The sequence below is a fragment of the Bubalus kerabau genome, chromosome 6 (assembly GCF_029407905.1).
Source record: "Bubalus kerabau isolate K-KA32 ecotype Philippines breed swamp buffalo chromosome 6, PCC_UOA_SB_1v2, whole genome shotgun sequence".
In the NCBI taxonomy this organism is placed as follows: domain Eukaryota; kingdom Metazoa; phylum Chordata; class Mammalia; order Artiodactyla; family Bovidae; genus Bubalus; species Bubalus kerabau.
In genome coordinates, this window is record NC_073629.1 from 31,422,788 (window position 1) to 31,438,768 (window position 15,981).

General features: G+C 38.7%; 1 protein-coding gene across 3 annotated transcripts; it reads left to right on the plus strand.

Annotated features, from left to right (window-relative positions):
• The first annotated feature begins 3,930 nt into the window (after nucleotides 1-3,930).
• Nucleotides 3,931-15,766, plus strand: LOC129656094 (monocarboxylate transporter 1-like). 3 transcript variants are annotated; one of them, XR_008716189.1, is made up of 5 exons: nucleotides 3,931-4,185; nucleotides 5,379-5,522; nucleotides 11,274-12,140; nucleotides 14,412-14,905; nucleotides 15,338-15,766. XR_008716189.1 is itself a non-coding variant. In XM_055586872.1 (4 exons), the coding sequence occupies exons 1-4, from the start codon at nucleotides 3,969-3,971 to the stop codon at nucleotides 14,663-14,665; spliced, it is 1,482 nt and encodes a 493-aa protein (XP_055442847.1). In that variant the 5' UTR covers nucleotides 3,931-3,968; the 3' UTR covers nucleotides 14,666-15,766. The 3 variants fall into 3 exon arrangements, 2 of the variants coding, with proteins under 2 accessions (XP_055442847.1, XP_055442848.1); XM_055586872.1 differs by having other exon boundaries at nucleotides 14,412-15,766; XM_055586873.1 differs by lacking the exons at nucleotides 14,412-14,905; nucleotides 15,338-15,766 and having other exon boundaries at nucleotides 11,274-11,591; nucleotides 11,968-12,104.
• The last annotated feature ends 215 nt before the right edge of the window (nucleotides 15,767-15,981 follow it).

Sequence of the window (15,981 nt, forward strand, 5' to 3'; positions counted from 1 at the left end):
CACACACACAAAAACTACCCACAAAGAAAACCTGAAGCCTAGATGGCTTCACTGGTGAATTCTATGAAACATTTAAAGAACAAATACAACTCTTACAAATTGTTCCAAAGAACAGAACACCTCCCAACTTGTTTTTTGAAGCCAGAATTACCCTGAAACCAAAATCAGACATCACAAGAGGAGAAAACTACACATCCCTTGTAAACATGGACATACAAATCTTCAACAAAATATGAGCAAACAGAATCCAACAACATTTAAAATGGGTTCTATATCATGACGAACTGGGACTTATCTCAGGAGTACAGGAATTCATAAGTGGGTCAAAATTTAAAAGAGTCAGTCAAACCACACTGTATTAATAGAATAAAGGTCCCAAACCACAAGGTCATCTCAATAGATGCATAACAAAGCATTTGCCACAGTCCAATGTCCTTCTGATGCTGAAGCTCCAATACTTTGGCCACCTGATACAAACAGCTGACTCATTGGAAAAGACCCTGATGCTGGGAAAGATTGAAGGCAGGAGGAGAAGGGGACGACAGAGGATGAGATGGTTGGATGGCGTCACCCACTTGATGGACATGAGTTTGAGCAAGCTCCGGGAGTTGGTGATGGACAGGGAAGCCTGGGGTGCTGCAGTCCCTTGGGTTGCAGAGTCGGACACGACTGAGCGACTGAACTGAACTGAACATCCTTCTTGATAAAAATACTCAACAACTAGGAATAAAGGAAACTTTCCAAACTTAATAAAGTTAAAAGTTAGTCACACAGTCATGTCTGACTCTTTGTGATCCCATGGACTGTAGCCCACCAGGCTCCTCCGTCCATGGACTTCTCCAGGTAAGAGTACCGGAGTGGGTTGCCATTTCTGTCTCCAGGGGATCTTCCTGACCCAGGGATCAAACCTGGGTCTCCTGCATTGCAGGTGGATTTTTACCATCTGAGCTAAAGGGCATCTACAAAAACCCACAGCTAACAGCATACTTAATGGTAAAATACTGAAAGCTTTCTTTCTAAGGTCAGAAATAAGATGAGAATGTTTGCTTTCACCACATGTACTGGAGGTTTTAGCCAAGGAATTAGGCAATGAAAGAGATGTAAAATTATCACAGATTACAAGCTTTTGTAAATAGAAAATCCTGAGAAATCCACAGATACTTAGGTAAGCCTATTAGAACTAATAAATGAGTTTGGCGAATTTGGAGGCTGCAAAATTAACATCAAAAAATCAGTTTCTAGACATTAGCAATGAAAAATCCAAAAGTGATATTCAGAAAACAATTTGATTTACAATATCATAAAAAAATAATATTTAGCAATAAAATTGCTAATGGGTACAGGGTTTCTTTCAAGGGTGATAAAAATGCTTGATATTAGTGATAATAGTTGATAGTTTTGTGAATATACTGAAAACCACTGAAATATAAAGTTTAAAGTTTTATGATATGTGAATTGTATCTCTGTAAAGCTATTATTTAAACAAATAAGTTGTGTCTTTATACACCAGCAACTAATAGAAAATTATTTTTTATAACTACTATCTATAAGAGTAATAAAAAGTCTAACAAAAGTTTGCAAACTCTGGGAATTTTATAATTTTATAAAGGTTTTAGAAACTTCTATAAAAATTTTATTTTAAAAACTTAGTCTTTTAGCTCCTCAAGCAGAACTCTTTCTGAGTTTTTTTTTTTTTAATCACTACAGCATCACTTTCTAAATTATATTTGAAGTGTTTAGTTAGAATGTGAGCTATTTAAAAGTTAATTTCTATGGATAGGAAGGTAGAATTTGTATTAAAAAGGAATAGTAAAATGTGATATTGTTTTTTTTTTAATTTTATTTTTAAACTTTACATAATTGTATTAGTTTTGCCAAATATCAAAATGAATCCGCCACAGGTATACATGTGTTCCCCATCCTGAACCCTCCTCCCTCCTCCCTCCCCATACCATCCCTCTGGGTCCTCCCAGTGCACCAGCCCCAAGCATCCAGTATCGTGCATCGAACCTGGACTGTCAACTCATTTCATACATGATATTTTACATGTTTCAATGCCATTCTCCCAAATCTTCCCACCCTCTCCCTCTCCCACAGAGTCCATAAGACTGTTCTATATATCAGTGTCTCTTTTGCTGTCTCGTACACAGGGTTATTGTTACTATCTTTCTAAATTCCATATATATGTGTTAGTATACTGTATTGGTGTTTTTCTTTCTGGCTTACTTCACTCTGTATAATAGGCTCCAGTTTCATCCACCTCATTAGAACTGATTCAAATGTATTCTTTTTAATGGCTGAGTAATACTCCATTGTGTATATGTACCACAGCTTTCTTATCCATTCATCTGCTGATGGACATCTAGGTTGCTTCCATGTCCTGGCTATTATAAACAGTGCTGCGATGAACATTGGGGTACACGTGTCTCTTTCCCTTCTGGTTTCCTCAGTGTGTATGCCCAGCAGTGGGATTGCTGGGTCATAAGGCAGTTCTATTTCCAGTTTTTTAAGGAATCTCCACACTGTTCTCCATAGTGGCTGTACTAGTTTGCATTCCCACCAACAGTGTAAGAGGGTTCCCTTTTCTCTACACCCTCTCCAGCATTTATTACTTGTAGACTTTTGGATCGCAGCTATTCTGACTGGTGTGAAATGGTACCTCATAATGGTTTTGATTTGCATTTCTCTGATAATGAGTGATGTTGAGCATCTTTTCATGTGTTTGTTAGCCATCTGTATGTCTTCTTTGGAGAAATGTCTATTTAGTTCTTTGGCCCATTTTTTGATTGGGTCATTTATTTTTCTGGAGTTGAGCTGTAGGAGTTACTTGTATATTCTCGAGATTAGTTGTTTGTCAGTTGCTTCATTTGCTATTATCTTCTCCCATTCTGAAGGCTGTCTTTTCACCTTGCTAATAGTTTCCTTTGAGGTGCAGAAGCTTTTAAGGTTAATTAGGGCCCATTTGTTTATTTTTGCTTTTATTTCCAATATTCTGGGAGGTGGGTCATAGAGGATCCTGCTGTGATGTATGTCAGAGAGTGTTTTGCCTATGTTCTCCTCTAGGAGTTTTATAGAAAATGTGATATTGTTATTGTTAACCATTTTATATCATTTATATCATATTGTTATTATACAGTATCAATACTGTACTAGATCTCTCCAGGTAATGTTAGGGTAGCCAGAAATGTGTATGATAACATATCGTTGTTGTTAGTCTTGACATAAAATAGAATCCGGTTTAAGTAAATCCAAGGAGAACTTAGTTTCTCTAGACTGGTAAAATCTGCTCTCAACTTCTCCCACCTGCTGGTAATTCATAATCATATTAAATTTCTTTTTCTAGCTATGTTTTTCACTAATGCTGGGGCTTAAGAAAAAGTGAAATCTTTGGTTTAAAACTACTAGTTTCTGATATCAGGATTCATTTTGCAGATTTAAACTGTATTGGCTAGCTATCATTTAGGAATCTTTCTAGTCACATATGGAGATTTCCCTGGTGGTTCAGACGGTAAAGCGTCTGTCTACATTGTGGGAGACCTGGGTTCGATCCCTGGGTCGGGAAGTTCCCTGGAGAAGGAAAAGGCAACCCACCCCAGTACTCCTGCCTAGAAAATCCCATGGACGGAGGAGCCTGGTGTCCATGGGGTCGCAAAGAGTCGGACACGACTGAGCGACTTCACTTTCAGTTTCTAGTCACATAATAGTAAAACAACAAAAAACTTAAGTCTAAGCGTCTGGATGAAAAATAAACATTACTGAGATAACTTTCCAGCCCATTAAATGAGAATCTAATGTTTGACCTTTTATTTAGAAAATTTAGGCTATATGCCTTTATTTATTTATTTCATAAATGTAAGGGATTTTCTGGAAGTGCTTTGGTATTAATCTGCTTGTTCTGTACTGTTTTTATTTCATACCCTTTAGATATCTGAATTTGAACTGGATTTTAGAATTCATCTTTACTTACAATGCCACCATCAAATGGAGGTCCGGCTGGATATACCCCACCAGATGGAGGCTGGGGGTGGGCAGTGGTACTTGGAGCTTTCATTTCCATTGGCTTCGCTTGTGCATTTGGCAAATCTATTAGTGTATTTTACAAAGAAATTGGAGAAATATTTAAAGCCAGCACCAGCGAAGTGTCATGGTTATCTTCCATCGTGTTTGCTGTCATGTATGCTGGAGGTAAGTACCCATGAAGGCTTGCTCTTTTAACTTTCAGTGGGTAGACAGAAGTTCTATATTAAGTACTTTTTGCTCTTGATATCTTTATCAGTAAAAATAATTGAAATGTTAGTTGTTGGAGTTATGTGATTAGAATCATATTTTTCATTCTAACAATGAAAGTTACATAGCAATCGTGTGCTCTGTTGGGTCAGTTATAATATAAAACAGTGTCATTATAAAGGATAGCTTTCTTTAAAAATATGTTTTGTGTTGGCTGCTGGGTATAGACAGGTAATTGATGTTTGTACTTTAATCATATATCCTGTAAGCTTGCTAAACTCTTACTTCCAGTAGTTTATTGGTAGATTTCTTTTTCAAAAATTTTAGATAGACAAACAAATCTTCTACAAATACTGATACTTTGGTTTCTTCCTTTTCTTATACCTTTTCCCCTCCTGTCTTACTGCATTGGCTTGGACCTCCAGTATAATGTTGAAGAAAAGTGGTGATGGTAGGCATTCTTATTTTGTAGGCCTGTTGTTTTCTATGAGAAACAATATTTTAGGTAGTTTGTAGTAAATATGCCCTTAAGTCAGAAGTATGATCAGACTAGCTCATATATCTCATCAGTCGTGTATGTTTAAATTCCATCTAAAATTTTAAAACAAGGACTTCCTTGGTGGTCCAGCGGCTAAGACGCCATGCTCCCAGGGCAGGGGGCCCAGGTTCAACCCTGGTCAGGGAACTAGATCCCACATGCCACAACTTAAAGAGTTCATATGCTGCAACTAAGACCCCGAGCAACCAAATACATAAATTAAAATATTTTAAAAAAAATTTAAAATAAGCGAACTTGCTATATATATGTGGATGATATCCTAGATATATGAAGAATCCTATAAGCACTTATAATCAGGGTACTTGCAGCCTCTTCTGCCTTAAAAGAGTTAGCTTATGGTCTTTCATACTTCAGTTAAAACCCATCTAACATGTCCTAGGTATATAGAAGATGTATAATCAACACTATATATTTTTTTCCATTAGACAAACCTGTGACTCTGAAATAAAGATAGAAAGCAATATTCTTTAGCACTGTCTTCTATCTGTTTATTTTCTGGGATAGCACACTGTCATGTCAATAATGGCATGAGCAGGTGTGGATGGGAGGGCTTCTCCTCTATATTGTTACTAACCTGTCTGTTCTCTCGTAGGTCCTATCAGCAGTGTCCTGGTGAATAAATATGGCAGTCGCCCCGTCATGATTCTTGGTGGCTGCTTGTCAGGCTGTGGCTTGATTGCAGCTTCCTTCTGTAGCACTGTGATGCAACTTTACCTTTGTATCGGAGTTATTGTAGGTGAGTTGTACTAATGCCTTTTCAGGCAATAATTTCTTTGTGGACTATTTATAGCATCCATTTGCCAATTCTTTTGAAAAATGAAAGTTCTTTGTTAGAAAATTACTAGGTCACCATGTTTTAGAGCTGTTGATACATTAATTTAATAGTATTAGAAAAGCAGTCTTTAAAGAAAGTTTACATTAAGTGTAAAAGTCATCACACTTAATGAGTGATTATTTTTTATTGAATGAATACAGTGAAAGAGAATTCTTTTTCTTTCTTTTTTTTTTGTTTTTATAAAGAAGATAGCAGTGATAGGTAAAAAGTTGTTGAAAGGGAGGTCATTAACCACTCATTTCCCCTTCTGCCTAAGAAGACACTGGCTCAAATTGGAGAAAGAGAGAATGTCAGATACACAGAAAGAGTTTTCTGATAGAAAAGCCAGATACATTTCAAAGGATAAGGGGCACACATGGGAAAACTCCATTTCTAATAGCTAAATTTAAAAAACAGAACTGCTGAATATAAATACTGTCAACATCCAGAGCTCTACAGTTCAGAGAAAACTACCATTAATATTTTGATAACATGGGGGGTGAGGGATAAACTGGGAGATTGGGATTGACATATGCACACTTCTATGTGTAAAGAAGATAATTTATAATAATCTGCTGTATAGAACAGGGAACTCGACTCAATACTCTGTAATGGCATATATGGGAAAGAATCTTAAAAAAAAAAACAAGAGTAGATGTGTGTACATGTATAATGATTCACTTTGCTGATTCACTTTGCTGTATACCTGGAACTAACACAAAATTGTAAATCAACTATACTCCAATAAGATTTATTTAAAAAACATTTTGATGCCATATCCACTGATTTTTCTATAGTTTTCCTATATGATTTTTCTACAGTTTTCTATATCCTTTCTAAAAATAAAACAAAAATTTTTGTTTTAAAAATTCTTCTATACACATAGAACTTTTAGAACAAAAAGGGATGAGATTAAGTGAAGTAAGTCAAAGACAAATGTCATGATATCACTTATATGTGGAATCTAATTTTTAAAAAGTATACAAATGAACTTATTTACAGAAACAGACTTATAGATATTGGAAAAAACTTATGGTGACTAAAGGGGAAATGTTGAGGGGTAGGGGATAAATCAGGAGCTTGGGATGAACATACACACACTACTATATTTAATAAAGATAATGAACAAGGACAATAACACAAGGAATTCTACTCAGTACTCTGTGCTAACCTGTAAGAGAAAAAAATCTTAAAAAGAATGAATATATGTATATGTAAAACTGAATCACTTTGCTGTACACCTGAAACTAACAAAATTCAGCTATACTCCAATAAAAGTAAAATTTTTTTAAAGGGATATTGTTGTTCAGTTACTAAGTCATGTCCAGCTCTTTGTGACCCCATGGACTGCAGCTCACCAGGCTTCCCTATCCTTCACTATCTACCAGAGTTTGTGCAAACTCTTGTCCGTTAAGTCAGTGATGCCATCTAACCATCTCATCTTCTGTTACCCCTTTCTCCTCCTGTCCTCAGTCTTTCCCAGCATCAGGGTCTTTTCCAATGAGCTGGCTCTTTGCATCAGGTGGCCAAAGTATTGGAGCATCAGTTTCAGCATCAGTCCTTCCAATGAATATTCAGGATTGATTTCCTTTAGGATTGACTGGTTTGATATCCTTGGCATCCAATTCTTTGGCACTCAGCTTTCTTTATGGCCCAGTTCTCACATCCATACATGACTACTGGGAAAACCATAGCTTTGACTATACGGACCTTTGTCAGCAAAGTGATGTTTCTGCTTTTTGATATGCTGTCTAGGTTTGTCATAGCTTTCCTTCCAAGAAGCAAGTATCTTTTAATTTCATGGCTTCAGTCACCGTTCCATAGTCATTTTGGAGCCCAAGAAAATAAAATCTGTCACAGTCTCCACTTTTCCCCCTTGTATTTGCTGCGAAGTGATGGGACCAGATGCCATGATCTTAGTCTTTTGAATGTTGGGTTATAAGCCAGCTTTTTCACTCTGGCTGAGGTGAAAGATGAGGTGTAAGACCCTCATCTAGAGGCTCTAGTTTCTCTTTGCTTTCTGCCATTAGAATGGCATCTTCTGCATATCTGAGATTGTGATATTTCTTCCAGCAATCTTGATTCAATCTTTTGAGTCATCCAGCCCAGGATTTTGCATGATGTACTCTGCATGTAAGTTAAATAAGCAGGGTGACAGTGTATAGCCTTGACATACTCCTTTTCCAATTTTGAACCAGTCTGTTGTTCCATGTCAGTTCTATTGTTGCATCTTGACCTGCATACAGGTTTCTCAGAAGGCAGATAAGGTGGTCTCGTATTCCCATCTCTTTAAGAATTTTCCAGTTTGTTGTGATCTACACAAAGACTTTACCATAGTCAATGAAGCAGAAATAGATGTTTTACTGGAATTCCCTTGCTTTCTCTATTATCCAATAAATGTTGGCAATTTGATCTCTGGTTCCTCTGCCTTTTCTAAACCCAGCTTGTACATCTGGAAGTTCTCAGTTCATGTACTGCTGAAGCCTAACTTGAAGGATTTTGAGTATTATTTTGCTAGCATGTGAAATGAGCACAATTATACGGTAATTTAAACATTCTTTGGCATTGCCCTTCTTTGGGATTGGAATGAAAACTGACCAGATTATGTGAAATGTTTGTAACCAGTTTTTTTTTTACTTAGTAATACATCATGTACATATTAAGAGTTTCCCCATCTCAGTAAATATACTTTAGCAGCTATTATTTTTCACTGGATAGATGTACTATAATTTATTTCACTTTAATTGAAGGACATTTAGATTGTTTGTATTTTCACTCTTAATAAACAGTGTTTGTATGATAGTGCCTCTGTATGCATCTTTGAAAAGGATAATTTTCTTTCGATAAATTTGTAGAAGTGCAATTGCTGGGGGAAGAAAAGGTTTTTGATACGATTGGTCAAGTACTCTTTTAGAAAGGTTTTAATAATTTACAGCCCCACCTGCAGGACCTGATATAATACTAATAATAGGTAATTATCTTTTTAAATCTCATGCCAGCAAATTTGGAAAACTCAGCAGTGGCCACAGGACTGGAAAAGGTCAGTTTTCATTCCAATCCCAAAGAAAGCCAATGCCAAAGAATGCTCAAACTACCACACAACTGCACTCCTCTCACATGCTAGTAAAGTAATGCTTAAAATTCTCCAAGCCAGGCTTCAGCAATATGTGAACCGTGAACTTCCTGATGTTCAAGCTGGTTTTAGAAAAGGCAGAAGAACCAGAGATCAAATTGCCAAAATCCACTGGATCATGGAAAAAGCAAGCGAGTTCCAGAAAAACATCTATTTCTGCTTTATTGACTATGCCAAAGCCTTTGACTGTGTGGATCACAATAAACTGTGGAAAATTCTGAAAGAGATGGGAATACCAGAACACCTGATCTGCCCCTTGAGAAATTTGTATGCAGGTCAGGAAGCAACAGTTAGAACTGGACATGGAACAACAGACTGGTTCCAAATAGGAAAAGGAGTACGTCAAGGTTGTATATTGTTACCCTGTTTATTTAACTTATATGCAGAGTACATCATGAGAAATGCTGGACTGGAAGGAACACAAGCTGGAATCAAGACTGCAGGGAGAAATATCAATAACCTCAGATATGCAGATGACACCACCCTTAGGGCAGAAAGTGAAGAGGAACACAAAAGCCTCTTGATGAAAGTGAAAGTGGAGAGTGAAAAAGTTGCCTTAAAGCTCAACATTCAGAAAATGAAGATCATGGCATCCGGTCCCATCACTTCATGGGAAATAGATGGGGAAACAGTGGAAACAGTGTCAGACTTTATTTTTGTGGGCTCCCAAATCACTGCAGATGGTGACTGCAGCCATGAAATTAAAAGACGCTTACTCCTTGGAAGGAAAGTTATGACCAACCTAGATAGCATATTCAAAAGCAGAGACATTACTTTGCCAACAAAGGTCCATCTAGTCAAGGCTATGGTTTTTCCTGTGGTCATGTATGGATGTGAGAGTTGGACTGTGAAGAAGGCTGAGCGCCGAAGAATTGATGCTTTTGAAGTGTGGTGTTGGAGAAGACTCTTGAGAGTCCCTTGGACTGCAAGGAGATCCAACCAGTCCATTCTGAAGGAGATCAGCCCTGGGTGTTCTTTGGAAGGAATGATGCTAAAGCTGAAACTCCAGTACTTTGGCCACCTCATGCGAAGAGTTGACTCATTGGAAAAGACTCTGATGCTGGGAGGGATTGGGGGCAAGAGGAGAAGGATACAACAGAGGATGAGATGGCTGGATGGCATCACTGACACGATGGATGTGAGTCTGAGTGAACTCCAGGAGTTGGTGATGGACAGGGAGGCCTGGCGTGCTGCGATTCATGGGGTCGCAAAGAGTTGGACATGACTGAGCGACTATCTAATCTGATCTGATCTTTTTAAATCTATACTTTTACTGCATTAAACTCTTAAATATTTAAATATTTTAATTCATCTGGAATATCTGAATAACACAAAGAAGGAATAGAACTTGATTTGTTCCCATGTGGTTATTCAACCTGTTCATTATTTCATGTCATTAATTTACTCAGCAACTATTCATTGAGTCCCCAACTATATGCCAGGCACTGGTTCAAGCTCTGTGGGGAGACCAACATGACAAGCAAAATTCCTGATCTTTAGTGGAGGGAATCAGACAATAAACAAGCCAACAAATAAGTGAATAAATAAGAAAAATTCAGGTAGTAATAAGTGCTTTGCAAAGACTTAAAACAGAATTTGATAGAGAAGGATCAAATATTCCCTAAAGGGAAGGAGATTGTGATTTTGAGTTGAGATCTGAATGATAGCCAGAAGAAGGCTCTGTGGAAACCTGGAGTAATAGTTCCACTTTGCACAAAAAGAACAGACTGAAGTGAGGGCAGGGAGGTAGGTGTGAGCCAAGTCATAGGACTTCTTAATCCAGAGTGAAAAGTTATGGACAGGCAGTCATTAGAGAGATGGAAATGGGCAAGCATCCTAACCTGGTTTACCTAGTAGAAAAGCAAGATTGGAAGACCACTTAAAAGGTTATCAGCATAGTTACTGTCCCAACCCCATTAGCTGAAAAATCCATTTTTCCCCTATTAATTTAAATGTATCTTTTGGTTCTATTTCTGGACTTTCTTCCCACTTTTAGAAATCAGTTTTTCAATTTTGAGTAAGTGTTCTGTTCTATTACTGTAGCTGTACAATATGTTTATTTATTTGTGAGGGTAGGCCCACCAATTATTTATCCTTTTCCAATAGTTCTAATACATTTGTAATTATGAAATTAGACAAAGAATCTCTATTGTTCTTTTCGTTGCTAAAGTGAAAAGAATTGTTTTTAATAATATACATTTTTTAGGGACTTGCCTGGTGATGCAGCAGTTAATATTCCACACTTCCACTGTAGGGGGCATGGGTTCAATCCCTGTTCAGGGCACTAAGATCCTGCAAACCACATGGCATGCCACACACACACACACACACACACGCATGTGTGTGTGTATAAATCTAGTATTTGCTGCATAAAGAGATTTTATGTCTGTATTTATTTGATAATAGTCCACTTCATGACCCACTAGTTATAATAGCCTCTCATGATTTTGACCTCTTTCCATGTCAATTCTTTCCCTAGTTAATCATTTCCAAATATGTTTCTGATAGTATGTGATTCTTTTTTCCTCCCCTCTCTCCAGGTCTTGGGCTTGCCTTCAACTTCAATCCAGCTTTGACCATGATTGGCAAGTATTTCTACAAGAAGCGGCCATTAGCAAGTGGACTAGCCATGGCAGGCAGCCCTGTGTTCCTCTCTGCCATGGCCCCCCTCAACCAGGCTCTTTTTGCTACCTTTGGCTGGAGAGGAAGCTTCCTAATTCTGGGGGGCCTCCTACTAAACTGCTGTGTGGCTGGAGCCCTGATGAGACCAATAGGGCCCAAGCCAACCACCACAGAGAAAGAGAAGTCTAAAGAATTCCTTCAGGAAGCTGGAAAATGTGATACAAACAAGGGGGCAGGTAATCCAAAGACAGGAGTTAATGGCGGAAACTCCCCAAAGGAGAAACAATCACTTTTTCAAAAAGTTAACAAACTTTTGGACCTATCCCTGTTGAAGCACAGAGGCTTCCTGCTGTACCTCTCTGGGAATGTGATCATGTCTTTTGGGGTGGCTACGCCCTTAGTCTTTATTAGCAATTACGCCAAGAGTCAACATTACTCTGGTGAGAAGGCTGCCTTCCTTCTTTCCATTCTGGCTTTTGTTGACATGGTAGCCAGACCTTGTATGGGATTTGTAGCCAACACAAAGTGGGTAAGACCACGGATTCAGTACTTTTTGGCTGCTTCTATTACCGTGAACGGAGTATGTCATATGCTAGTACCTTTATCTTCCAGCTACATAGGGTTCTGTGTCTACTCGGGATTCCTTGGATTTGCTTTTGGGTGGTTTGGTGCCGTACTGTTTGAAACGCTGATGGACCTTGTGGGAGCCGAGAGATTCTCCAGTGCTGTGGGATTGGTGACCATTGTGGAGTGCTGTCCTGTCCTCCTGGGACCACCAGTTTTAGGTACAGTATGTCTCCCAATTTCTATGGTTCTATTAACATAAAACAGGCAGAGAAGATTGGGAAGGTGATGGAAAGCAGAAGTCAGAGGGCTGCTTGATAGTCCTCATTTCTGTACCCTCAGGGCTGACACAGTGCTTGGCACAGCATAATTGCTCAAATACTTATAGAACTGAATTAAAGTGAATCCTCAAGCTGAAAGAGGAATAAAGAGCTATTATAAATTTAAGTATTTCTAATAATTTTCCTGATTTAAAAAAATCCTAACATTTATTGTAGAAAAATGTATAACCACCTTTAAAATACTGTTGGTGATTTCTTTTTAATTGTGGAATTTATTTCAAAAGTAATATTTAAAATAATAACAATAGGTACCAGATGAGGGCTCACAGTATACCAGGGACTGTCCTAATCATTTCTATATTCTGTCATATATTGCAAGACTATGATGTCAGACTATTATTGTTCCCACTTTAAAGAAATAGAGGCTTTTGAAAGTGAAATAACTTGCCCAGGATCACATAGCTAAGAAGTGACCATAAAACCTGAGGTATTATTTTCTCAGTCAGTGCTAAGCAGTTTACATTTTTAAATTATCGGTAATACAACATACAACAATAATTTGCATTTCTGGATGTGGTGCATGTTTTTGAGATTATGCCCTATAAAGTTAAGAAGGACGCAGAATGAAAGACCCACTACTGACCTGTCAAAACTTTTCCACCTTCTCTCCCCCATAAGATCTTACAGAAACCCAAATGAACTTTTTTGGCCAACCCAGTGTATCCAAGGAGGTTCCAAATCCTGTTCTTTTTTGCTTCCTAAATCTCTTTCTAAGCCGCTCATTTTTTCCTCCATCACTACTACCGCTCTTATCCTGGTCTCTGATCTTCTATCAGTAGCCTTCTGACTTTACCCATATCCACTCTAGCTGTTCTCCAGTCTCTTAGGACACTCCAGTTGCTTCCGCATTCTTAGGGTGAAGATGAAATTCCCTACTGTGGCTCCCGGTTCCTGCATGGCCTGGCCCACCTTCTCCAGCCTCATTTCCTACCACCCAGTTTGCTCTCTGTGCGTCCCCTCTCACGCCTGGTGTTTCCCCATACCACCTGCCTTGGCACTGGCTGTTCTCCGCCCAGATCCTTTTCCCATCTCCTTTCTCCTAGATTAACTCTTATCCTCCTGTAAGTCTTGGTTAAGTTTACACTTTAAAAAAGCCTTCCTGACCCTCCCTGCTAGCCCCAAACCCCTATTATCTGCCTTCAAACACACCTGTAGCACTTGTCACAGTCTGTGTGGTTATTGAATTAACATTTCTCTTCTCCACTGAACTGTTTTCGCCTTTGCTGTCTCTTAACTCAGGGCTTAGCAGACCCAGGGCTGTATTGATATATAGAAACTAAGTATTGCTGAGTGAGTGATGCCCTGCATTGGAAAACCATATGGAATCATATTTGAATTGGTTATGATAGCCTTTATATGTGTCAAGTTTTCCAAAGTTTATTTCTTAATACTAGTTTGATGAGTTGCTAATAAATTTTACTATAACGAGGATTAAATAAGTTTCTTTAATATCAGACCTCATAAAAACTTGAATAGAAAAGACTATGATATGTCATTTCCAAATTTACTTGACTGTGCAAATGTTAGGGAGGTAGCCTGAAGCAAAGAGGTTATGGGTGCACGCCTCAGAGTCAGACTCCCTGGGTTTAAAGCCAACTTGTTTCACTTAAAGCTTTGTGACCTTGGATGACTTCCTTAAAGTTTCTGTACTTCAGTTTTTATGTTATACAGTGGGAATGATGATAGAATCTTCCTGTTTTGAGGTTAGAATGGTGGAAAGTATGGCTGTTAGTTAATGTTTTAGCAGAGGGTGAGTGTTCCCAGGAACACTCTTTGGGAAATGCTGATGTCAGAAAAAGTGCATTGGCCTGGGAGACTGGAATTAGCTCTGTGGCCTTGGGCAAGACTCCTAAACCTCTTTTGAGCAAATTTTTTCATTGGATATTGAGAGAATTGATTCCAGGTGATCTCCAGGACTTTCTCAATTCAAATTTGCCAAGATTTAATTATTTTCAAGTTGCTAAAGATAACAGAATGTGCAGGGACACCCCAAAATCAGTGTTACATCATAAACAAAAGATCATACAATTTTGAGCAGTTTCTTTTTAGACTAATATGCCATTTATGGGCTCTTTGAAAGGATCCTTAACCTTTATTTGGGAAAGGGTATAATTGTTCACCCACATAACTTTTTTTTTTGGACATCCTTAGGACGTCTCAATGACATATATGGAGACTATAAATACACGTACTGGGCATGTGGCACAATCCTTATTGTCTCTGGCATCTATCTCTTCATCGGCATGGGCTTCAATTACCGACTTGAGGCTGAAGAACAAAAGGCAGAAGAGAAACAGAAAAAGGAAAGTAAAGAGATGGAACCAAAGGAAGTTATTCAAGCTGCTCAGTCTCCAGAACTGAAAGGCACAGCAGAAGGACCCAAAGAGGAGGAACTCCAAGGCTAAAATCAGGGAGAAACAGAAGCTTTGGACCAAAGATACATGAAAAATACTACTGAATCATGTTCTGCTCTTGGTGCTTACCATGGACAGTGGACACTTGTGTAGAAGTCAGACCAGCTGTTCACTGATGGAACTTTTATTCCTTCCTTTACACCCACTTACAGTCACACTTTTTAGGGGCAAAGGACATTTGCAAAAGGTGACAGAAGGAAATAGCTTTTATTTGAAGTCATATGTATTAAGGTATGTCTATATACTGTTCACACTCCTTTTATAAAGTATAATGAATTTTGACAAATTTCTTTTGTCAAATAACTACCATTACAATGTAGAATATTTCGAACAGCCCAGATAATTCCCTTCTGCTCCTTTGCAATCAATCCTATCCTTAACTAAAGCACCTGGTACCTGCTTCCCCTATGCCTGAATGCTCAGCAGTGTCGACTCTTTGGGATCCCATGGACTATATAGGCCACCAGGCTCCTATGTCCATGGGATTCTCTGGAGTGGGTTGCCATGCCCTCCTCCAGGGGATCTTCCCCACCCAATTCATATCTCTTACATCTCCTGCATTGACAGGTGGATTCTTTATCACTGTGCCACCTGGGAAGTCTGTATGGAATGACATAGTATGTAACTGTGGCATGATAGCATATATTTGATCTTTATCCTCAGGTCCTGGTATACAGCTCCTACAACCCTTGGAACCTTGGGAGTGATAAGAGTCTCTTTTCCACGCTAATTAAGTGACTGGTGGCTGGAGACACCCTTCCTAACTTCAGGATGGGGTCTAGTCTCTAGAAAGGCCAAGGCATGATTAGAAGGTTGGCTCTTTCAGCCCCATCCCCTGACCTCTGGGGAGGGGAGACGGACTGGAAACTGAGTTCAATTATTAATGTCCAATAAAATAATCGATCACACCTATGTAATGAAACCCCCTAAACTACAGAGAGCTTCCTGGCTGGTGAGTACCCTAAGGTACTGGGAGAGTAGTGTGCCCAGCTAAGGCATGGAAGCTCCCTGCCACTCCTCCCCTCCATATTTTGCCCTATGAATCTCTTCCATCTGGCTGTTCTGAAATGTATACTTTATAATAAATCACTGCATGTAAACGAAGTGTTTCCCTGAGTTCAGTGATCCATTCCAGCAAATTATCAACCTTGACAAATGAGTCATGGGAACTCCCCATTTATAGCTGATTGGTCACAAGTACAGGTGGCAACCTGGGACTTGAGAATGGAATCTGAAGTGAAGGCAGTCTTGTGAGACTAAGCCTTTAAATCTGTGGAATCTGATGTTAACTCTGGGTACTTTATGTC

Bases quoted from the DNA above. Each gene is read 5' to 3' on its own strand.
- LOC129656094 (XM_055586872.1), top strand. From the start codon at position 3,969: ATGCCACCATCAAATGGAGGTCCGGCTGGATATACCCCACCAGATGGA. The intron at 4,186-5,378 runs GTAAGTACCCAT...GTTCTCTCGTAG, and splicing joins TGCTGTCATGTATGCTGGAG to GTCCTATCAGCAGTGTCCTG. The intron at 5,523-11,273 runs GTGAGTTGTACT...CCCTCTCTCCAG, and splicing joins TTGTATCGGAGTTATTGTAG to GTCTTGGGCTTGCCTTCAAC.